This window comes from Simochromis diagramma, unplaced genomic scaffold (assembly GCF_900408965.1).
Source record: "Simochromis diagramma unplaced genomic scaffold, fSimDia1.1 OVJJ01000753.1, whole genome shotgun sequence".
Taxonomy (NCBI): domain Eukaryota; kingdom Metazoa; phylum Chordata; class Actinopteri; order Cichliformes; family Cichlidae; genus Simochromis; species Simochromis diagramma.
This window is the reverse complement of record NW_024387523.1, coordinates 18,922,111-18,942,052: the sequence shown is the minus strand read 5'-3', so window position 1 is coordinate 18,942,052 and position 19,942 is coordinate 18,922,111. Positions and strand designations below refer to the sequence as shown.

Sequence of the window (19,942 nt, the reverse complement as noted above, 5' to 3'; positions counted from 1 at the left end):
TTTTTTCTTTCTTTTTTTTAAATGTTCTTATTTGTTTTCTTTCTAAGACTGACGAGAGATAATTGGTATCAATAGCTGCTTTTCCACAACAGGAACAACAGTGACTATGACCTTTGGATGGACTCGCTATGTTGTCAAAGTAAGGAAAAGGGAAGAATTATTTGACCGACCAAAAAGTCCATACACAGAGGCATGTAAAAAGCTTTGGTAGTACTTTTCAAAGTTTCAGTGGGCTACAAGGGGGTCGGGCTTTTAGAGCAGGACATTTCTGATTGGTTAAATAGAATATTTGGAGCATATCATGCTGTTAATCACCTCTGGCTCCTCTTGGCAATAGATGTTTGTTTATTATGTTCCACGGAAATAGTTGGTTACGGATTCTAAAGCCCAGTTTGAGGGACGAGAGAGGGAAAGCAGCAGTGGTTAAGTCAGTTAGAAGAAAAAGTGTGTACTGGAGAAAAAAAGGTTATTTTCTTTTTACCTTTTCTTTCTACAGGTGTTAAAGTCTAAAGCACAGATATACACATTCTCTGTGGTCAGTAAAAAGATAGAACTGCCATGCTGTTAGCTCAAAAAGGTACTCTTTATATTGTATTCCAAAAAGCTGCTCACAAACTAAAATATAAAAATGTTAGGTTTTGGCTTGATTGACCAAAAAATAGTTCCAGAACGATAACTCCACTTACATATACAAACTGAAACATTTACATATTGGTGAACTTTATGAAGCTAAATTATTGGGCCAGAATTGAATAATGATCTTCTACTATTTATGTTCCTATATAGAAAAATTAAACATTAAACAAAATTTTGGTGATATGTTTAAAACATAAAAATAATTTGTGGAAAGTAAACAGGAGTTAAACAGCACAGCCAAGGGTATGCACAGTTTGTAAAGCAAGACAAACTAGTAACACAGGTTTTGATAAACTGAGTAGAGCTACCGTTTTCCTTTTTGCATTAAAAAAGATGCTAGAATAGCTTTGGATTTCAGTTTATTATATCATACAAATAATGCTGAAGCTGAATCCAAGTGTAATATAGTAAAAAGTGATACTAAACCAATAAACTAGTGATGCTTAAGGAACGATAGGAAGTATGTTTTTTACAGCAAAGCTACATTTAAATCATACGTTCAACAAAACTGACAGAGTGAAATATATCTATTTGAAGATAGAATAATTAAAGATTATTTGTCTACATGTGTATCCCCTGGAAGATGTTAGGTTGGCACCAAAAGTCTAATATTTAAATCATTTTTCAGGGGTTTGGAAAAAGTCAAAGACAAAAATTAAGATTTTGTAAACTAAGTGCATGTCTGCTACACGATTCAGTTTAATGTCTTCAAACTATGAAGTCTGTTTGCTCAGAAGTGTTCGCTGCTTGGTGTTTTTGCAGTTCATTTGTTGAAATAAGTCAGATGGAGGCAGTCATTATCCTAAGCTATGCTAACTGCCTCCTGACTCCAGAACACTAGAAGATAATGTCGCGTCAGTCTTGTCATCTCACTGGGAAAGAGAGATTGGAAAGAAAGCAAATAAGAATATTTCCACAAATTGTTTTCAAAGAACACAGAGAGAAGCTAGAGTTGGACTGAAAGTTAGTCATTCACCTTCATTGTAGTAATATTACTACTTACAGTCACTGCAGATGTATTGGTATAGCTTGTAAGATTACAAATAAGATGGAAATGAATCATATTTTTTGTGCTGTTGTTGATTGATGTATATATAAGTTTTCAATTGGTCTTTTTATCCCATAGATTCAATCTTTCAAAATAATACTTCTTCCTGTCTTTCCAGTGTTTTCCTCCCGACTACATGAGTCTGTAGTCGTCAGTAACGCTCACAGCACAGTGCTAACACACAGTATCATACAATACAATGTAACCCTTAGAGGCAAAAGTGAGAAAGGTAGTTGTACAGACTGGTTGGTTTTCATTCAGCACGTTTTCAAGGCTTGCCACCCCAACACTGTATTCCTCACCTATACCAAGAACTCAAAATGATAACATTTGATTGTCAAACAAACACAGACTTTCACCAGAGGAAAAAATGCAGTTTGAATTAGTGCAAAACAATAAATGAAAAATGAAAAGGGATTGCAGAAATGAGTTAGAATACATTCCTTGTCAAATACTAAGCTGCAACCGCATGATGTACATTTTATTAACTGGTTCAGACAAATGAAAAAAAAGTGTCAGACTGGTCACATGAATGCTAAGTAAAAACATTAGAATGCATATTTTCTTGCTGTTTACAGTGTAGTGTGTGTTGTAGAAGCCCCAGGGAAAGCAAACTGTACGCAACAAGGTCCAGGCTTGTAAGCAGCAAATTATTAGCCTCTAGAGCCTTAAAGGAATTCATGATCCTCTTTGTTAAAGGTATTCACTGCAGGTTTTGGAAGTCATGTGTGCAGACACCCAATCATTCTCCATTACAGCTGAATAAAATCTACAGTACATTAGTTAGTTAACAAACAATGTGAGCAAGATTAACTTGCACTTCTTAACTATATATAGGTTGGTAAAAATTCTGCTTTTGAACACTGATAAAAGGGATTTCTTCTGTTATACTTATATAACAGGTCTAAAATACAATAGCCTACTACTGTAGCCCTTAAAAAAAACAAAAAACATTTAATATTCTTTAGGATTTTGCTGAAAAGATACTGATATGTGGGGGCCAAAGAGGCAAACTAGGCTAACTCAGCATGAAGACTGGAAGCAGGAGTGACAGCTATCACAATAGCTAGCGATACTAGCGCCTCTAAAATGCACAGCTTATCTTCCTTGTTGAATCTGTGGTTTAAAAAAGTCTAAATCATTTTTCTTATTAATAATTCAGCAGGGATTCTGGAGAGAGTTTTGGAGTGTCTCCAGCCAGCAAAGAAAAACTAAAGTCACAACAAAGATTTTATCACATTTGTTAGCTAACAAGGGATTTTAGTGAGTTTGGGTGTAGGTATATTGCAGCTCCAAACTGTTGTTTTAGAATTACATTTATGTGCGTAAAATCAGCGTGAGAAAATTAATAATGGGAAATTCCTTTGTCACATTTATATAACAGGTCTAAAAACATCATAAAAAACACAATAACAACAGAACACTTACATTAGTGACTTTGGAAAACAGTTGTGTATTAACAACTTAACTGGTTGAGTGCCTCCAGCTGTTGAAGAGTAATAGATAAACTTGGTAACTACAGGTTTTAGTGGCTTTTCAGACATGGTTTAAACAAGAAAGTGCCAGTTTAGGGAACCAGTAGGCAAGTGATACAGGTACAGGAAAAATACACACAAACCCTTTTAGTTGGTGTTCAGAGGGAGGGGTTATAAGTTGTTGATTGAAATTTTGTCTGTTACATTTTTTGACAACTGTAACTGTGTTTTATAAAGCTGTCCAGAACAAAAACAGACAACAAATGCTCCCTTTGTTTGATTCTGTTTTGATCCAGCTACAGAACATTACCAAGGGCCACCACTGTCCCACAGGCCGCACTTTGGCAACCATGAATGTAAACATAAAATTAATTTGCTTAAACATGTTACTACTCTCAATTCTTTATGCTAAACTAAGATGGAGCTTTTCTCTAATTCTCTAAGCACTTTTAAGGCCCTACAAAGAATTTTATCAGGTTCATTTGTACATCAAAAAGAAAACGAAAGAAAAAAAGGCAAAAAATGCAGCTAAATCCTTTGTCATGGTTTCATGACATGACATTTGTTGGGCTGATGGCCCAGATAAGCTGAATTAAAGCCAGTTTAGAGGCCTGCAATAAACATATCAAAGCTCATTAGGTTTTGCTGTGCATATCATCTATGTCTATATCAATGGGGCATATTTAGACCTTAAACTTCCTTTTCTCACATTGCCACTTACTGCTATTGTGAATGTTGTATGTTACACTTAGTCTAATTACAATAATCTATGTTTATGTATACACTTTTACTACAAATAATCTCTACTTTTTTACAAAAAAAAAAACATTATTAATCTATTCACAGAATGGTCAAAGGTCAATTTGGCATAAGTGCACACACAGCTTACAGTAGCAGGAGGAGCACATTGATTTAATATGGTGACACTTATTGCAGAGTGCACTGTTCACACTATGAATTAAATAGCTTTCAGTCACCTTTAGCTCTCATCTTTATAGATTTAACTATTATTTACAATGTTACAGCCACTTAAGACTGCAGACAAAGCATTGCACAAACTTTTGACAAGTAGAAACCCATAATAGTACCATATGAAATGTGGATGATGCCAGACCATAATAGTCCATTTGTACTTTCTTATGCTCAGTAGTCCTTTAGCTCCATTGCTATGAAAAGGAGTACTGGCTACACTTTAAGCAACAACACCTGATCACATTGGCATGCTTTCTTTTTTTTTTCTTGAGCAAGATGAGGCTCAAAACAGCTCGACTCATGCTACATCATATCAAATTAACAATACAATACTTTCCCAACAGGTACACATTGGTATTTACTCTCGCATCCTGATTGAAAATAATCCCAGTGGTCTGACAAATCAACACAGAAAGGGCACAAAACACAAGGTGAGGAAGTGATGGATGGTGATATCACAGGGTGCTAAGCCTCAGTGATTTGGTTTTGATGATCGGCTGTGAGACAAAGTGAGCTCTTGGTGTGATAGGATAGTGTTGGAACACAAAGACTTCTCAGTCAGCAGTGGCAGCTTTTTTCAGCTGATGGAGGGGCCAACTCTTCATCCTCTGCAGAGTAGAGAACCTTGGCAGTCAGGCCGCTCTTCACGCCATCCCACCCATCACGGGTGACGATCTCCCCCATCTTCATCAGCTCGTAGATGTCCCTGGTCAGCAGCTCAAAGGCCCGGTCCACATTGCTGTTGCACTTGGCCGATGTCTCCACATAGCGAATGCCCAGCTCAGCGGCCAGCTGCTCTGCCTCATCCCTGCTCACCTTCCGGTCCTTGTTGAGATCACTTTTATGGCCGATGAGGATGTAGACCATGTGGTGAGGCAGGATGTGCTCACTCACCTCCTTGTGCCATTCCCTCACATGGTCGAAGGTTTTACGATTGGTGAGATCAAAGACAAGCAGGCCACCTACAGAGTTGCGGTAATATGATGTTGTGATAGACCTGGTGGAAAGACACATTACTGGTGTTAGAAACCAAAGACAAACATCTCTAGACTTATAACTTCTAAATGTCTTGGACAGCTCTATGAACTTGGATGGTTCCTACCAGTTCACTACCCTTATACTGCTGTTTGTAACATCACAATATGAGTTTAATTTTTGTGGTGGAAAATTCATATCACTTGAGGTAAGTCCAAGTCCTCTCTGCCAAAGCAAGTCAAATCAAACCCTGAGTCAAATCAAGTCTTTGAAGAAAAGGGGTGGCTGTAGCTCAGGAGGTAGAGCAGGTCTTCCAGTCTCCATGTCAAAGTATTGTTGAGCAAGATACTGTACCCAACTTGCCTGATGCGTTTTTCGGTGTGTGAGTGTGTGTAGGTGAATGGGACATGTAAAAAGCGCTTTGAGTGCTCAGTTACAATAGAAAAGTAGTCATAGTTCCCGTTAATCAGTTTATAGAAAACAAACTTAAATATTATAGCCAAAGTGAAGCTCAAATGTCAAGACAGCGGAAACTAAGATAAGATCAAGTCCCATTTGACACGATCCCAAATCAATTTTCACACACTGTTTTCCAAGTCAGTCAAGGAATGTGGTTGCATGCTCTCTTTTAAGTCTTTCAACTGTCTATTTGCAAGCTAACCACTTAAATGACACAAGAATTTCCTTTCAAAGCTGTGTTACTGGTGTTTTACATTAGTAAGACTCATGGAGTTACATCTGTGCTTTAGCTGGCCTTGCCATTCAGATGAAACTACTTATTGAGACAGTGTGCTCAATATGAGGGGAGTTAAATATGTTAAAACTGAAGCATACTTAATAAATTGTGTAAATTGTGTACTTAAGTGAATTGTGTCAGGACCTCATTTATGATGGTAATGTATCACTGAATGGCATAATACATAATTTGATAATAAATTTGGACCTCACCCAACATTTGGAACTTTTTGGTGGTCAAAGTCTGTGAAATGTACAGGTCTAATAAATATATCCAAGTCATATTGCTATGGAAGGTCTGTCTCTCTTGGCTTCTTAAAACAATTTCTGTAATTTTATGAAGTCAAAACTTGCAATGCGAATGCTTTTTTTTTAACGTTTCATACATTAATGTGCTTAATTAAATGGAAACTAAACAATACCATCAAGTGAAATAAAATACAAAAACACAAAGGATCCTTTGGGTCATAACATCTGGTGCATGATACTATTCTATTTATGAAAATATATGCACATACAGACTCTGATCTCTGCATTTGATGCTTTAAAAACCACAGATTCTACAGACAGATAGGCAGAAGTGAAAGACAAGTGAAGTGAAGCCTGGAGGAAAACACCCTCAGAGGCTTCAAACGGGAAAGCAGATCTAAGAGCTTCTCCAGACACAGGAGTGCTTTAAAGGAAATGATCCGTGACAGTGGGCATGAAAAGCAGAGCAAGCAACAGGATAGATGAATGAAAACAACAACAAATAGATTTGGATCGGGACTTGTCATCCCCGCGAAGGCCTGGAAATTGTATATGAGGGAATCAAACTGGGGCCTAAATATGAGGAGGCTGCCCATCATCCATGAAAGCATGATGTAAGTCGCCGTGTCCTGTTGTTATACAGGTCAGGACATCGTAATATCTTCTATTGGCCTCCTTTCTCCGCTGTCTAAACTCATTTCATTACATGCTAACGAGACGGGAAAATGGCCCATATTCAATTTAAAGGGACTGAGAATAGTAGCCAAACACGACATTAAACCGAGGGCTCGCAATTATTTATTTAAAAATCTCTTTGAAGGACTATGGTTGTATACATATTTAGCTCAGATAGATTCTATATAAGATACATTTCACCTCACTATACCTGAATCGTTCCTGGCCAGCCGTATCCCAGAGCTGGAGCTTTATTTTCACCCCGGGTTCGATGTCAAGCGAGCGGGCATAAAAATCTACCCCGACCGTCGGGTCCGCCACATCGCTGTAAATTCCATCCGTGAAACGCTTCAACAGCGAGGACTTGCCCACTGTGGAATCCCCGAGTAGAATGATTCGAAACTGATATTGCCACAAAATATCCATGGCATGACTAGAGGGAAGATACCTGCGGAGTGAGTGTGTGTGAAACAAAGCCCTGCGCGCGGCGTGTTTACATGGAGCCCCAGCTGCTGCTACTGCCTTCTGTTCAGGAAGAGACGCGGAGCACAGAGCGGCCGCAGCAGTCATGTGATAGATTTACCTATGCTCTACTAGTCGAATATCACTCCAATAAACCCGCTACAACCTCATCTGGCCTGTGTATGTTGTAAAAGAATCTTATAGGGGGTTTAAAAGCAGCAGAAACAGAACAATATATCTATATGAGGTCCGTCTTGGGCATGTTTTGCACAGAGTTTCCTTAACCACCCCCATTTATTTAATATATCGTCCACTATTGATATCACAAAACCTAAAACACGCAGTGTGTTGCTGTCCGTGGTTCTGAAGTAGCCTATATTCACTTCCGACGATGGTCTGGATTTACAGCATATTTCTCTAATTGCACACAGTTTATTCTGTGCCGTTGTACTCTGTGAAAAATGCGTGGCTAGTTAAGTGTAAAACTCTATTGCCTGAGTCTCAGTAAACTTCAATAAATACAGCAGGCATTGCTTAAAAAAACAGAAGAAGGAGGAGGAGTGTGATACTACATATCCCACTATTCAACCGGTCCGCGTGAGTAATGCGAGCCAATCAGCGCACCGCTGCCGGACATCAGAGTGAGTATATAAGAACAGCGGGCCTTGCCGCTTTCTCTCTTCCTCCTGCAGTCTTCCATGTGAGCGGAAGTCCCCAAGAAAGAGCTATGGTAAGTTTTATGCTGGTGTTGTCGATTACTAAGGTCCTGTGTCCAGGTATTTACATTAATTATGCGCAGCTTTTAAATCCAGTCCATCTTGACACAGAACTCATTATTTTGTTATAACATTAATATAGCGCTTTTAGCGTAAGTGAGTGAACGACCTTACGTTAGCTTGTATCTACAGCCATAATGCTTGACTAGTTAATACTTTGGGATATGTAGTATAGTCTTGTTTTTATAATCAACACTTCTTGCTGACTTGTCATATAACTGGGAACTCGACAGTAGATATACCTAGGCTTTAGTGACCATGCTAAGGGTTAGCTATAGCTTAGCTTGCTGATAGCTTAGCTTGGACGCTAATGGGTTTGTACCACGTGGCCAGGGGTGGATCTTGAGAAATTTTCTTAGGGTGGCATGGAAATCAGACTAGGTGGTAAAATCAAAGCCATTTATGCTAGCTCATTTTAATAAACATTAGCCTTTAAGGCCTCTGACGTTAATAGCATTGATGTCATTGTAACAAACTTAAACTACCCTTAGAATCAAAATTAGACTAAATGCAGTTTGTTATAAAAGGTGATGGCACAGGCAACTGTTTTCAACATAACTAATCTTTAATCTTCTTTATTTTGTCTCTAGGGTCTATTTGAAATGGCAGTTCAACCTTGTTTCCCAATATGCAAAATGCAGGTGAGTCTTTAAATTAAAACTAGTCCCATCGTGAAAAGGCTCCTATCGAAGCCGTTCATGCTCCCATGTAGCAGTGAACGGTCAAAAGGAAGCCGACATAAAGACTTTCACCGACGGTCGCTGTTCGGTTTTGAAAATGACTGCTACAGCAACATTTAGGGGAAGGACATTGATCAGTGACTTATCCCAGGATTAAATGCAAACTTTCAAAGAAATGTCAGTGATTTGCCTTGTCTTCCAACAGGTACTGGGTGATACCAAAGGTGCAAGACCAAAACCATCAAATGAGAACACAACATGCAGGTAACTCTTCAAAATAATTCAGACAATCCTGGCTGTGATGACAAACTTGCCCTCACTGATCTAGTCTTGATTGAGACTTATTCTTCCTGAGCCACATTTATTAAAACTTGATGGGATTGACTGACTTTAATCAATGTTTGTTGGGGCAAAACGACTAACCAAATTTTCTTGTTAGGTGAATGGAGACCTGTCATTTGTAAATGAAAACTGCTCATTCAGGTAAGAGTTCCCTTTTTTTTTTTTTTTTTTTTTTTTTTTTTTTTTTTTTTTAATAATTAAAAAGGCCACTTATGTCCCTGTTCCAGCATGCTATCCTAAGGGTCGGCGCTTGTTTGTAGCTCCATGCTCTCCAAGTGCATGCAAGAAAACAGGGTGGTCTTTGACTGCTGTGGCCACTCTGTGCCATCAGCAGCCACTCAGCTGTCCTACAGACAACTGCTAGAAAAAGAGACTAAGCTAACATGCAACTTGTGATCTCACTTTTTTTTTTTTTTTTTTTTAAACTTTAGGCGTCTATCCGCTTGACCTCTTGGTGTTGCAGAGCTGTAACAAAGTACATTCACATCTGTAATTTACAGGTATGTTGATGCTGAAATTGGTCAGTGGTTATTTTGATCTATGATGACCTTAATACATTGTTGACTTCTGGATGAAGCTTGCGGATATGGGACTGAGATCAGTGCATAATGAGAATGTTTACAAAAAGTTTCTGAATTTGGCTAACCTGAGGTGTTTATTTTTCAGGTATGGTGCTACGTTGGGAGTGACGTGACATTTCCATGAGAGAATTGCTGCCAACTTTCCGGCTAGGTACAAACACTACTGAAGAAAACCAACTTGGATCGGAGCTTTCTTGCAGCTGTGAAATGCATGAATCAGTTGACCTGGCTCTTTAACCTCCTAAGACCTGAACTCTTCCATGGCATGCATTTTTAATGGTCTAAATAAGCCAAAATGTGACATCCACATATGAGGACGCCAGGTCCTAGGAGGTTAAGGGCTGAACCTAAGAAAATGAACCCTGTGTGTGACAATTGCAGATTGTAATAAAACTGACTTGACTACCTCTGGAAACTTGTCTGTAACATGATCAAAAGAATGGAGACATTGCACTATGCTACAAACTGTTTGTAGCACATTTATTTACATTAAGGCCACAACAGTACTGTGGTGGTAGAGTGGCATCAGAAACAAAAGTAACAGTTTCTTTACAACAGTATGCCACAGGTGACAAACCCCATGAAAGTCAATGAGGAAGCGGGAGTAGAAAGCTAATCACACACCATGTTGTATGCCTGCAGTAGGTGACCTAATTGGAGACCTCTCGACTTGGAGTTGTACAAAAAGCAAAATAGGTAGACTAAAGTCACAATTATTGCTTACCTGTTGCAATAAATGTGGTGACGTTAAGCTAAACTTCAGCTATGATCCATTAAAGTAAATTAAACTTACAAGATGGATAATCTGGAAACCCATAACTCCCATGTTAAACCAGTTTCTAAAGTGCTGTTGTAGAAATGAGTGACAACTGAAGTTAACCACTCCAATTCATAGTTCTGTAACATTTATAGAGCAAAAATGAATATTAACAGTTTAAATTTTATTTAAACACTATGGTTTTCAGTGGCGTTTGTTTCATGAGCATAGTTTAGAGCTGAAAGTCCCATAACTTAATCTGCAGCTGCCTGTAGTCACTTCTGTACTCTAGGAAATGCCAGCCCCTATCTGTGTGAACAGTACAGTTTTCCAACACTTGAGACAACTGATAGTAGGACACTTAATTAAAATATCTTCCACAGATGGGTCATTCATTGGAGAGTGAAGGAAGTTTCAGTTCTGATATCTCAGAGTCTGGTGTGCTGCTGCCGCTCCGATCGCTGTATGTGTCCCTGTGTGGCACAGAAGCAGTCTCAATTAGTATGCATACCTTTAGAAAATGAGTAAACTGAGACATACACTCTATTTACCGTGGAGATAGACGGCAGCCTTTCTGCAAGTAGCTCTGCAGCTTCCCAGCAGCAGCAAGCAACAAACCAAGGTAGGGGGGTGATGGCTTGATGGGGCGTGAAGTGAACTCGGGATGGTACTGCACACCAACAAAATATGGGTGATCTGGAAGTGGAGAAAACAATTTTAAACAGTCTGTTGAAGGTTTCACAGAAAAGGTTGATATATTAAAACTGAAAATAATTCTGTTTGCTTTTCTGTACCATCAAGCTCAATGACCTCCATCCTCTCTCCTTCCACATCCTGACCTACGAACCGGAAGCCCTTCTCATCAAAGTGGCTCTTAAGCTCAGGGTTGACCTGTTCACAAAAACAAGGTATACATTTGGATCACAGGTTGAGCAGGTGACCATATGCCAAAAGATTAAATGCGGCGCTTTGGGTTCAACCCTGGATCGGCCCTTTGCTTATACGTCTGTCCCCCACTAACTCTCTATCCAATTTCCTGTTTCTGCACTGAACACTTAATGATGATGAAATATTAGTTCAGCATTACCTCAAATCGATGTCTGTGCCTTTCATCCACATACTCTGCATCTCCATAGAGCTTTCCTGGAATACAGAAGAGCTGTAAGCACAGAGCAACAGTTCATCACCGGCTGGTCCAGGTTGAACTAAAAGCTTTTCTTACGCAGTGTGCTGTTGGTGGTTTGGAAAATGGTCCGTCTTTTCCCAAGCCTCATGGTGCCACCCATCTGTCCGGGGTTGTGTTCTGGCATATCAATCACCTGCAAAGATTAAAATGAAAGGATGGACTTTAATATACAGTTACAGTGCATGCAGGAGTCAGGTTGTTTGTGCAATGCATAAAACTTACCACAGGATGCTTTGTTTCCGGGTCAAATTCAGTCGAGTTGGCATCTAAGTATGAAACGGAACAATATGCCATTAGTTATTTTAATCAACAGTCAGCCACCAGTGCCCACCTTTTATGAGTAGGAGATGCATTTCAAGCTGAAAACTGACTATGCTTTGAAGAAAGCTCCCATTCCCACACCTCTCTCAAATAACTATGCTGTAACAAACACGTTTTGACAGACTATCTTCTGTATTTTCAAGGTTCAATGTTAGCATTACGGCTGCTGCAAAGTTGACAAGAAGGCGGACACTGGCTGGAACCAGTGTTTATGGCGTGAGTTTATTAATTTATTGAAGTTAGAAGTAACGTTTTTGAAGATCAGAAGGCTAGGTTTAAGTATTATAGGAACCGCCTTTACAAAACTACATGTACAAGAACTGGACTGATGCACAGCGGGAACAGACATCTGAACCTTTGCTAGTTAAGCTGCTAAAGAAACAAGTACTTGTTTCCCCCCCCCCAAATACATTTCCAGGCACAACTGGCGCTGCAATTTCCCACAAAAATAGTATGACATAAGAAAAAATTTTTTTGCCCAATTCCAGGCGAACCTTAACAATTGAGATAGAGGGTATTGCAGGAAAATCGGGACTTTTGACTGAAAAACGAAGTAGGCAATGTGGTTCTTTTTTATTCCTCCACACACAAGGACACACAATCAGATTATAATGGTCCTCTTTGGATCTACCTATACGTACCCACAAACAATCTCAATGATGAAACTTAACATAGATATAGATCCTATTTTCATTACCTATCCATCCAAAATTATTGTATACATGGAACAATATACACTTTTCATCTATGAAATTTCAATCATTTATTAATTACCTACATCACTCAGCATTCACATTAAAAAGTAATGCTGCTTTGTTTCTTCTTCTTTACTGTGAAGATAATATCAAAAACATTACCTGTCCAGCCGAGCACGTTCCTGGCAAACTCGCATACAGCCAGCTGCATTCCAAGACACACACCTGCAGAAATATGAACACCAGTCAAATAGTGTTTCTGATGCTGCTACTTACTGACATTAAATATGGAGTAAGATAATAAAACATGTAATGTGATCCACAGAAACTCTTGTACCGAGGAAGGGTTTTTTCTGTTTCCTGGCCCAGTTGATGGCATGAATCTTTCCTTCAGTTCCCCTCACACCAAAACCTCCAGGAACCAGGATGCCACTGAGGACAGTGGAAACATTGTCATGTTGATAAAAGTCCCATTTTAATATTCAGGCTACATTATCTAGTGAGACAGGACATTGTGCTCCTACAGGGCACTCACTCAGAGCTGCAGAGTTTTTGCCACGCCTCGTGGTATTTCACTGGGTCCTCCTGCAGAGTGCTTGGCTCCAAATTAGCAGAGTCTATATACTGAGAAGAAGAGATGTTCACAGCTTACATGATTGGTCTAAAGGCACAAGTCAAGTTGTTTAAAACAACCCCCCCCTCCCAAAAACAAACAAACAACCAAACAAAAACCCCAAACTAAAATCAACTATTTAAACACTAATCATAACTATCAACACTTTCCCCTACTCTAGAGCCGTAATACCTTTAAACTTCAGGGTACTGCAAAGACTGTCATAGCCATGGAATACAATGAGGAAGCACTAAATCTAGGAGGAGCTGGCTTCACTTTGAACCATGTCTAGATCATTTGAGACTAAAGACTATGATTCTGTGTACATACCTTAACCTCCAACTTGTGGCTGATGGCGAGTGCAGAGTGTTCGAGAGCCTTTATAACAGAAGCATAGGAGTCTGAGAACTTTGTGTACTTCCCCACCAGTGCGATAGAGCAGTGCTCTAGCAGTCTGTCTGACCTGTGAGGAAAAATATGGGCATCCATTTATTTCTCAGTCTTCTCTGGAGGACAATGACTTCTCATGGGAAAGGTTCAACCCACAAAGGTGCTCACTCACCTGTCAGACATCTCCTTCCATTTAGTCAGCATCTTCCTTGGTCTGGTCTCTATTGGCATATTCAGTCTCCTGCTCAAGTAGCTCACCACACCCTGATCTTCCAGCAGTAATGGCACTCTGTAGATAGATGACACATCGTGCACACAGATGACCTGGAAGAAGACAGGTAATCCATTTTAGATGTTTATGGAGAGAGCTTTATGGCTTAATCGAGCCTGACAGGTGCTTCACCTACCTGCTGAGGCTCCACGTGGCAGAACATTGAGATCTTTTCCTTGACAGAGTTCTCCAGCGCAGTTGTACAGCGGCACATGATCTGCCAGTGAAAAACAAACAATCAGAAAAACCTTTAAAGATCCAATTCCAAGTTTGTCCAAATTTGAACTTCGCCACATGTAGCACACATGAGGCTGGGTTCAAGTAAGAAAATATATGTCCTCTTGCATGACTTCTCTTTTTAAATTTATAGAAATCTGTGTGAGCACCTTTCTTCATCTTACAGTCCTGATTATGTGCAAGCTGGCAATGGCCTCCATCTCCATTCTGACTAAATTTCTCTTTTTTTGTACTGTGACTTGTAGGCAAAGAGGCTTTAATTTTTCCTTGATTTAATGTTTCAGCAGGATCATGTCCATTCTGTTTCAGAAAAGCTTCCCAGGAAGTTAAGACCATCATATCATCAATGCAGAGTACCAGCATGAACGCATCACCCCACTATACCAGTGATCTAATAGTCTTGCTTTATCCTTTAAAGGGGTCATGTTTTCGTGCAAATACATCATGTACAAATACAAAACTGCTTGCAATATTATCAGAATGCTAGCACTCCAATTACTAATCACAGTTAAGGGTCCGTGGTTGGTTGATGGTGACTGTACAAAGAGTTTGCACAATTTTTCCACACAGCGGTAATAAATGGTTAATCCATTTTTCATTTGAAGAAGCAGATTGGAGCAGCATTTAAAGTTCAGGCACCTGAAATGTGTCAAATATGCAAAAAACAAAACAAAACAAAACCCCCCCAGATAATCAGGAAAGAGGGCAAATACTTTCATGGCACTCCAATCCCTGGTTGCCTATAGTGAAATTATGAATTAAGAGTCAAAGAATGTTTTGCACATAAAACATCTGGGTTTCAACATGTAAAACATGCCACTCAAAAATCCATTTTAATTCAGAAATGTAATTTAAATGCAAATGAGGCATCAAACATGTTTATGTAATAGCAACTCACTCACCAGATCAGGAGACAAGCCTAGGCCTCTCAGCTCTCTCACACTGTTCTGTGTCGGTTTGGTCTTTTGTTCTCCTGTTGCGCTGGGCTGGACACAACCATGCAAACAACAAACCGGTACATAATGAGACAGTCTACAACAATCACCCTCTAAAAGCTAGTTTCATTTCTTAAAAGTATCTAAGCAACACCTCATTAAAGCAGAACAAAAATCTGGGCACAACTTTCAGTATTTTTCTTACTAAATACTCACCTTTTTTGAACAGGGCTGAATAAGAGTGCATATTTGCATTAAAGCCACATTCAGGTATGCAGCAGTTTCACATGTTTGTTAAACGTAAGGTGAGATATAAAAGTATGGCTGTCTTACCTGTGGTATCAAACTGACATGAATGTTACAGAAATTCTCCCTCTTCACTTTAAACTGGAACTGCCTGAAGGCCTCGATGAATGGCATGCTCTCTATGTCTCCGACAGTCCCTCCCAGCTACAAACACACAAACACTGGCAGTGACCATCAAGGCGGGGGGGGGGGGCGATTACACAATATTAAAGCTAGACCCTAATGACATTTAATCAAAATGCAGGGAATCTCTGGTGATCAATGACAGTTATTCAGCCCTTAACAGCCTATTGATATTACGCTTTATGGCATGCCACACTCCTGAAAATGTACCAAGTGAGACACTATAACAGAGCAGATTATCCTACCACACTCATGAGTTTTCCCTCCCGCAGACCGATGGTGTGGACTATAATTGGCTTTCAATACTGAATAGTAAGGGTGGTTTTTTTTATGCCCACAGTGTGCCCCCTGACGCATATGTCGTGCACCTCTCGATTTTTGAAACCTGGCACATTTGGCTGGAGCTGTCGTAGCTGGGCTGAAGACACGAATGTATTATCATGTCAGTTTTTACTGCCATTTTAATTACATTCCAGCACAGAAGCTCAGAGATATACGGAGGGAGATTGTGTAACTATTTGAAAAAACCCCACAACCACCTGAGCAAGTCGTATTCCCACAATCCATCCCTTTGTATAGCCAAACAGTTATGTAAACAAACACCAAGCAACATAAAGCCTGATTGATGCGTCACGGCTACTATTTTCTCTTCTTGGACGTTCTGTAGGTTCTGTAGCAGACAAGGTCTTCCCAGCTGTTAACCCTAAAATACACTGGATGTTGTTGTGGTGGTTTTATACTCAGAAGTAGGGCTGAGCTATATCATACCGTTCACGGTAATACCGGTGTAATTTTGGGCAACGGTAGGAAAATGAAATATCGCGATAGAATATGGGTAAAATGCGCATGCGCAGTGCCTTTGTTTACATACGCACGCAGAATGAGAAGAGTGAAAGCGGATCGTTGAATGAAACGGATGAACCAGAATTGGTTTGTAAAAATGCTGCAGCTTCAGTGGTGTGGAACTGGTTTAGCTTTCACGTGCAAACGTGAAAGACCAACACCACTTTGTATTGGTCTTTCACGTGGAATTCCAATAAAATTGATTCATGTTTGTGGCTGTAATGTGACAAAATGTGAGAAAGTTCAAGGGAGCCGAATACTGTTGCAAGCCACTGTATTTCACGGGTTATCCTACCTGGCTAGCTAGCATTACCCACCACGCCATTCTAACGTGTAATTATGCAAATGTAATAATACATGTTATTGAAAAGAAACCTGTTTTTAGGATTAAGAAATCAAATCAGCATAGAAAAAAAATGCTTTTTTCATATAATCATACTTCATTCGAGCAGCCAGCCTACCTCAATTACACACACTTGAGGTTCTATATCGTCATCATCAACTGGCACTTGTGCCTGTTTCATAACCCATTCCTGGATTGCATCTGTGATGTGTGGCACCACTGGAAAAGAGCAAAGCATAAAATGCGTGTTCGGTTAATGACTCATCTTTGACATTACCATCCTTCTCTAAATGACCTGACCGTTGCATACCCTGCACAGTCTTGCCCAAGTAGTCTCCCCTCCTCTCCTTGTTGATGACTGACTGGTAGATCTTGCCCGTGGTTAGGTTGTTGTCTCTTGTCAGCCGGATGTCGAGGAAGCGTTCATAATTCCCCAGATCCAAATCAACCTCACCCCCATCATCCAGCACAAATACTTCACCTGGACAGAGTGAGGGGTAAACAATTAGATGACAAGCCTGCACATGTTCATTTATACTGAATATCTCTGCTGACGTACCGTGCTCATAGGGCGAAAAAGTGCCTGCATCTATGTTGATGTAAGGGTCAATCTTAATTGCAGTCACATGCAGGCCACATGACTTGAGGATCGTGCCCACACTGCTTGCAATGATGCCTTTGCCGATACCTGAGATGACTCCTCCAGTTACTAGGATGTACTTCATCATTGTTGCTTTGATACCTGGAGGTAAATGAGTGATTAGAAAGCAACAGAAACCACTAATAACTAGTCAGACATTTAAAATAGTCATTTTCAGAAGCTTACCCGCAGTAACTTATTGGCCCACATTAAATGTGAATTAATAATTCTTTGTTTGTGATAACATATTTGTTCAGTTGTAGTTGCTGTTCACTTTTCTCCAGGCACTTTGGTCTTATTGATGCATTCACTGACCATTGTTCCTCTTAAGACCTTATCAAAGTAAAGGTCCCTAGATAGGCTATTATCATATCATGCGATAAGATGAAATACCAGAATTGCCAGACAAAAACAAAGATAAGATATGATTATAACAATGTAGCGTATTAGCATATATTGGCTTCAACCTCTAGTTGCGGTTAGCCATTACTTTTGAGCATGAGTGACTACAATCTTGTTTCCCTTAAACAGTTATCATGTGACCAAGCCAAATTCTACTTTGTTCAGTCTATGACCAAAAACAAAAGAATCACTGAGTGTCTTCACTTGTGTGCGTGCGTCTGTGTGGCTTCTTTGTAGAATAACTTTAGCATATCAAATAAAGTGAAGCAAATTGCTACCTTCATCCTAGGGCTGTGTTGTATCATATTGTCTGCGATGACACCAGTACAATTTTTTATGCTATACAACAATGTTGTATTGAAAAATTATTGGTATAGCAAAATCATCAATCACACATAAAGTGCAACCAGGCAGCAAAGTCTGGGATGCTAGTAGCTGGTGTATTATAATTGTAACCCCATTGTAAACAAATGACTCCACTGGGAGTCGCTGAAGCACTTGTTACATTACATACCACATGCAGAGCAAAATGGATGGAAATAACTGATGTCACTTCCATATTGCAAGTTAATGGCAAAATCCTTTTTGTTTTCTTCCTCAACTTGAGTCTTAATACAGTGGGATATATGACAGTGAATAATCTAATGGTACCATTTTAATGTTTTTGATGTAAAAGACCAGTTGTGTGCCTGTGTTCTAATAATTTAGTGGAAAAAAAAGGTTTAGTCTTTTTAGGTAAACTTTAACCATGTGGGACATGTGGCTGGTCAAAACAAGATACATTGCTAAAAATAAGAACTTTTTTAAACATTTTCTTCATTTTCATACCAAACTCAACTTGATTGTGTATTAAAATAATACTAGAATGAAGGAAAGGCCAACTTGCTAAAGAATGAAGTAGTTAAAAGCTTTGGGATTTGGTGAACCTCGAGTTAGAAAGTTTTGCGGCCATTATCATACTGCCTATTGAGCTGCGTTACATTGCAATATACGTATGATGTGCAAATGTTTAACAGGAAAGCTAAATATGAACAAATCAGTATTCAGCAAAGAAAAACTCAGTAAAGTTAACAGACCAGACCACGTATGTCCTCCTCCTTGTACAAAAAAATGGACCCCACACTAATTTTGTTGTTTTCAGGTAAATAGAACTTAAGTAAAAATAAAAGTAACGTTACATAGGCTCGAAGGTCGACAACTAAATGTGTTTCAAAGTATGTCTAAAAACATACTGTGTCGTATTACGACCCTGAAAAACTTCGTTGTTGTTTTTTTTTTTTAATACATGAAGCATGGCTCTTAGGAAGCACGAGCACACCGCGCGGCACAGTTGCAAATTGAACAAAACCAGCCGGTACAACTAGCTTTTAGCTAATGGTCAACATCGTTACGGGAGTTATCTTCAGCTACAGCAGACCAAGGCGGTCATTAGTATCTAAAATAGACAAAGGAGATGCTTAAGATTTGCTAAACAAGGTACCAATTTCGTTAGTTTCTTTGACTACAAAGGGTGGCTAATGTTCCATTTCTATCAAGCCTGCCAAATTGTTACGATACCCAACAAGGCTTTCAAAATAAAAGCGAAGTTGGGTATTTAAAAAACGCGCACATAGCAATTTATATTCTCAAATTTCAAAACGTTGCCATCCAAGTCTAAACTAAGCCCTATGTTTCTTGTTACGAGAATGTGAGCCGTAATATAACCAATCATTGCTACAATAATTTTAAGAAGATATTCCGAGTATAATTTTATTTTGTTTTATTCTTACCGGAAGCGAGACGTATTCGTTTACCTTGACATAATTTTCTACCTAGCCAACCACAACCTCTGTATCTCTATCAGATTTCAACTCACCGAAATATTCCGCAACCAAAGACTCCTCTGTAAAAGGATCGTCAGCGACGCAAACAGTTAGCAGGACCTTTCGAAATTTCGAATTTTGGTACTGTGATTCCCTAAAATCCTATCTATCCACAAACTAGCCCCACACGTGTATGAAGCACGACTGAGGGCTGTTCTACGTCATTCAACACACTTACGACAACGATATGTTACCTTCAGGTACGCCTCGGAAACTACTGCGGCCTTCGGGGGAGTTTTTGGTTTCCACGAGGTTGACCAAATACAAGCCTGTATGCAGTTCAGCACAGAGGAATCTGACTAGCTGACAAAAGACAAACACCTATTATCATAGAAAAATGCTGATACTTAAATAAAAAATAAAAATAAACAGAAAACCTACCTGATGCAAATTAATTAATAAAATGGAGACT

General features: G+C 39.3%; 2 protein-coding genes, 1 long non-coding RNA gene and 3 other non-coding genes across 7 annotated transcripts; 4 read left to right on the top strand and 2 right to left on the bottom strand.

Annotated features, from left to right (window-relative positions):
* Window positions 1–7,341, bottom strand: rab42a (RAB42, member RAS oncogene family a). Its single transcript, XM_040020278.1, has 2 exons — window positions 6,977–7,341; window positions 1–5,128 (listed from the first exon to the last, which is right to left on the bottom strand). The coding sequence occupies exons 1-2, from the start codon at window positions 7,333–7,335 to the stop codon at window positions 4,690–4,692; spliced, it is 798 nt and encodes a 265-aa protein (XP_039876212.1). The 5' UTR covers window positions 7,336–7,341; the 3' UTR covers window positions 1–4,689.
* Window positions 7,342–7,834: 493 nt separating this feature from the next.
* On the top strand, window positions 7,835–10,013 carry LOC120726595. Its single transcript, XR_005694341.1, has 6 exons — window positions 7,835–7,957; window positions 8,594–8,644; window positions 8,889–8,947; window positions 9,123–9,166; window positions 9,457–9,525; window positions 9,692–10,013. It is a non-coding gene; the product is annotated as an uncharacterized LOC120726595 (long non-coding RNA).
* On the top strand, window positions 8,679–8,816 carry LOC120727295. Its single transcript, XR_005694480.1, has one exon. It is a non-coding gene; the product is annotated as a small nucleolar RNA SNORA16B/SNORA16A family (small nucleolar RNA).
* Window positions 9,250–9,380, top strand: LOC120727300. The gene has a single exon (XR_005694485.1). It is a non-coding gene; the product is annotated as a small nucleolar RNA SNORA44 (small nucleolar RNA).
* On the top strand, window positions 9,558–9,629 carry LOC120727308. Its single transcript, XR_005694492.1, has one exon. It is a non-coding gene; the product is annotated as a small nucleolar RNA SNORD99 (small nucleolar RNA).
* A 56-nt stretch (window positions 10,014–10,069) lies between the features above and the next one.
* On the bottom strand, window positions 10,070–19,713 carry LOC120726593 (CTP synthase 1). Of its 2 annotated transcripts, none has more exons than XM_040020276.1 (18): window positions 19,524–19,713; window positions 17,186–17,368; window positions 16,937–17,107; window positions 16,745–16,845; window positions 15,345–15,461; window positions 14,979–15,062; window positions 13,976–14,056; window positions 13,741–13,892; window positions 13,509–13,641; window positions 13,101–13,189; window positions 12,903–12,997; window positions 12,728–12,790; window positions 11,772–11,815; window positions 11,586–11,682; window positions 11,451–11,506; window positions 11,158–11,254; window positions 10,915–11,059; window positions 10,070–10,836 (listed from the first exon to the last, which is right to left on the bottom strand). In XM_040020276.1, the coding sequence occupies exons 2-18, from the start codon at window positions 17,352–17,354 to the stop codon at window positions 10,752–10,754; spliced, it is 1,779 nt and encodes a 592-aa protein (XP_039876210.1). In that variant the 5' UTR covers window positions 17,355–17,368; window positions 19,524–19,713; the 3' UTR covers window positions 10,070–10,751. The 2 variants fall into 2 exon arrangements, with proteins under 2 accessions (XP_039876210.1, XP_039876211.1); XM_040020277.1 differs by lacking the exon at window positions 19,524–19,713 and adding an exon at window positions 17,453–19,475.
* Between the last annotated feature and the right edge of the window lie 229 nt (window positions 19,714–19,942).

What these genes read in the sequence shown, in the direction of transcription:
- rab42a (XM_040020278.1), bottom strand. Translation starts at nt 7,335, where the DNA reads ATGACTGCTGCGGCCGCTCTGTGCTCCGCGTCTCTTCCTGAACAGAAG. An exon ending in GCTGGCCAGGAACGATTCAG is followed by an intron (nt 5,129 to 6,976) that starts GTATAGTGAGGT and finishes TCTTTCCACCAG; the next exon opens with GTCTATCACAACATCATATT.
- LOC120726593 (XM_040020276.1), bottom strand. Translation starts at nt 17,354, where the DNA reads ATGATGAAGTACATCCTAGTAACTGGAGGAGTCATCTCAGGTATCGGC. An exon ending in GCCACGTGGAGCCTCAGCAG is followed by an intron (nt 13,893 to 13,975) that starts GTAGGTGAAGCA and finishes GTCTTCTTCCAG; the next exon opens with GTCATCTGTGTGCACGATGT. An exon ending in GGCACAGACATCGATTTGAG is followed by an intron (nt 11,255 to 11,450) that starts GTAATGCTGAAC and finishes TTTTGTGAACAG; the next exon opens with GTCAACCCTGAGCTTAAGAG.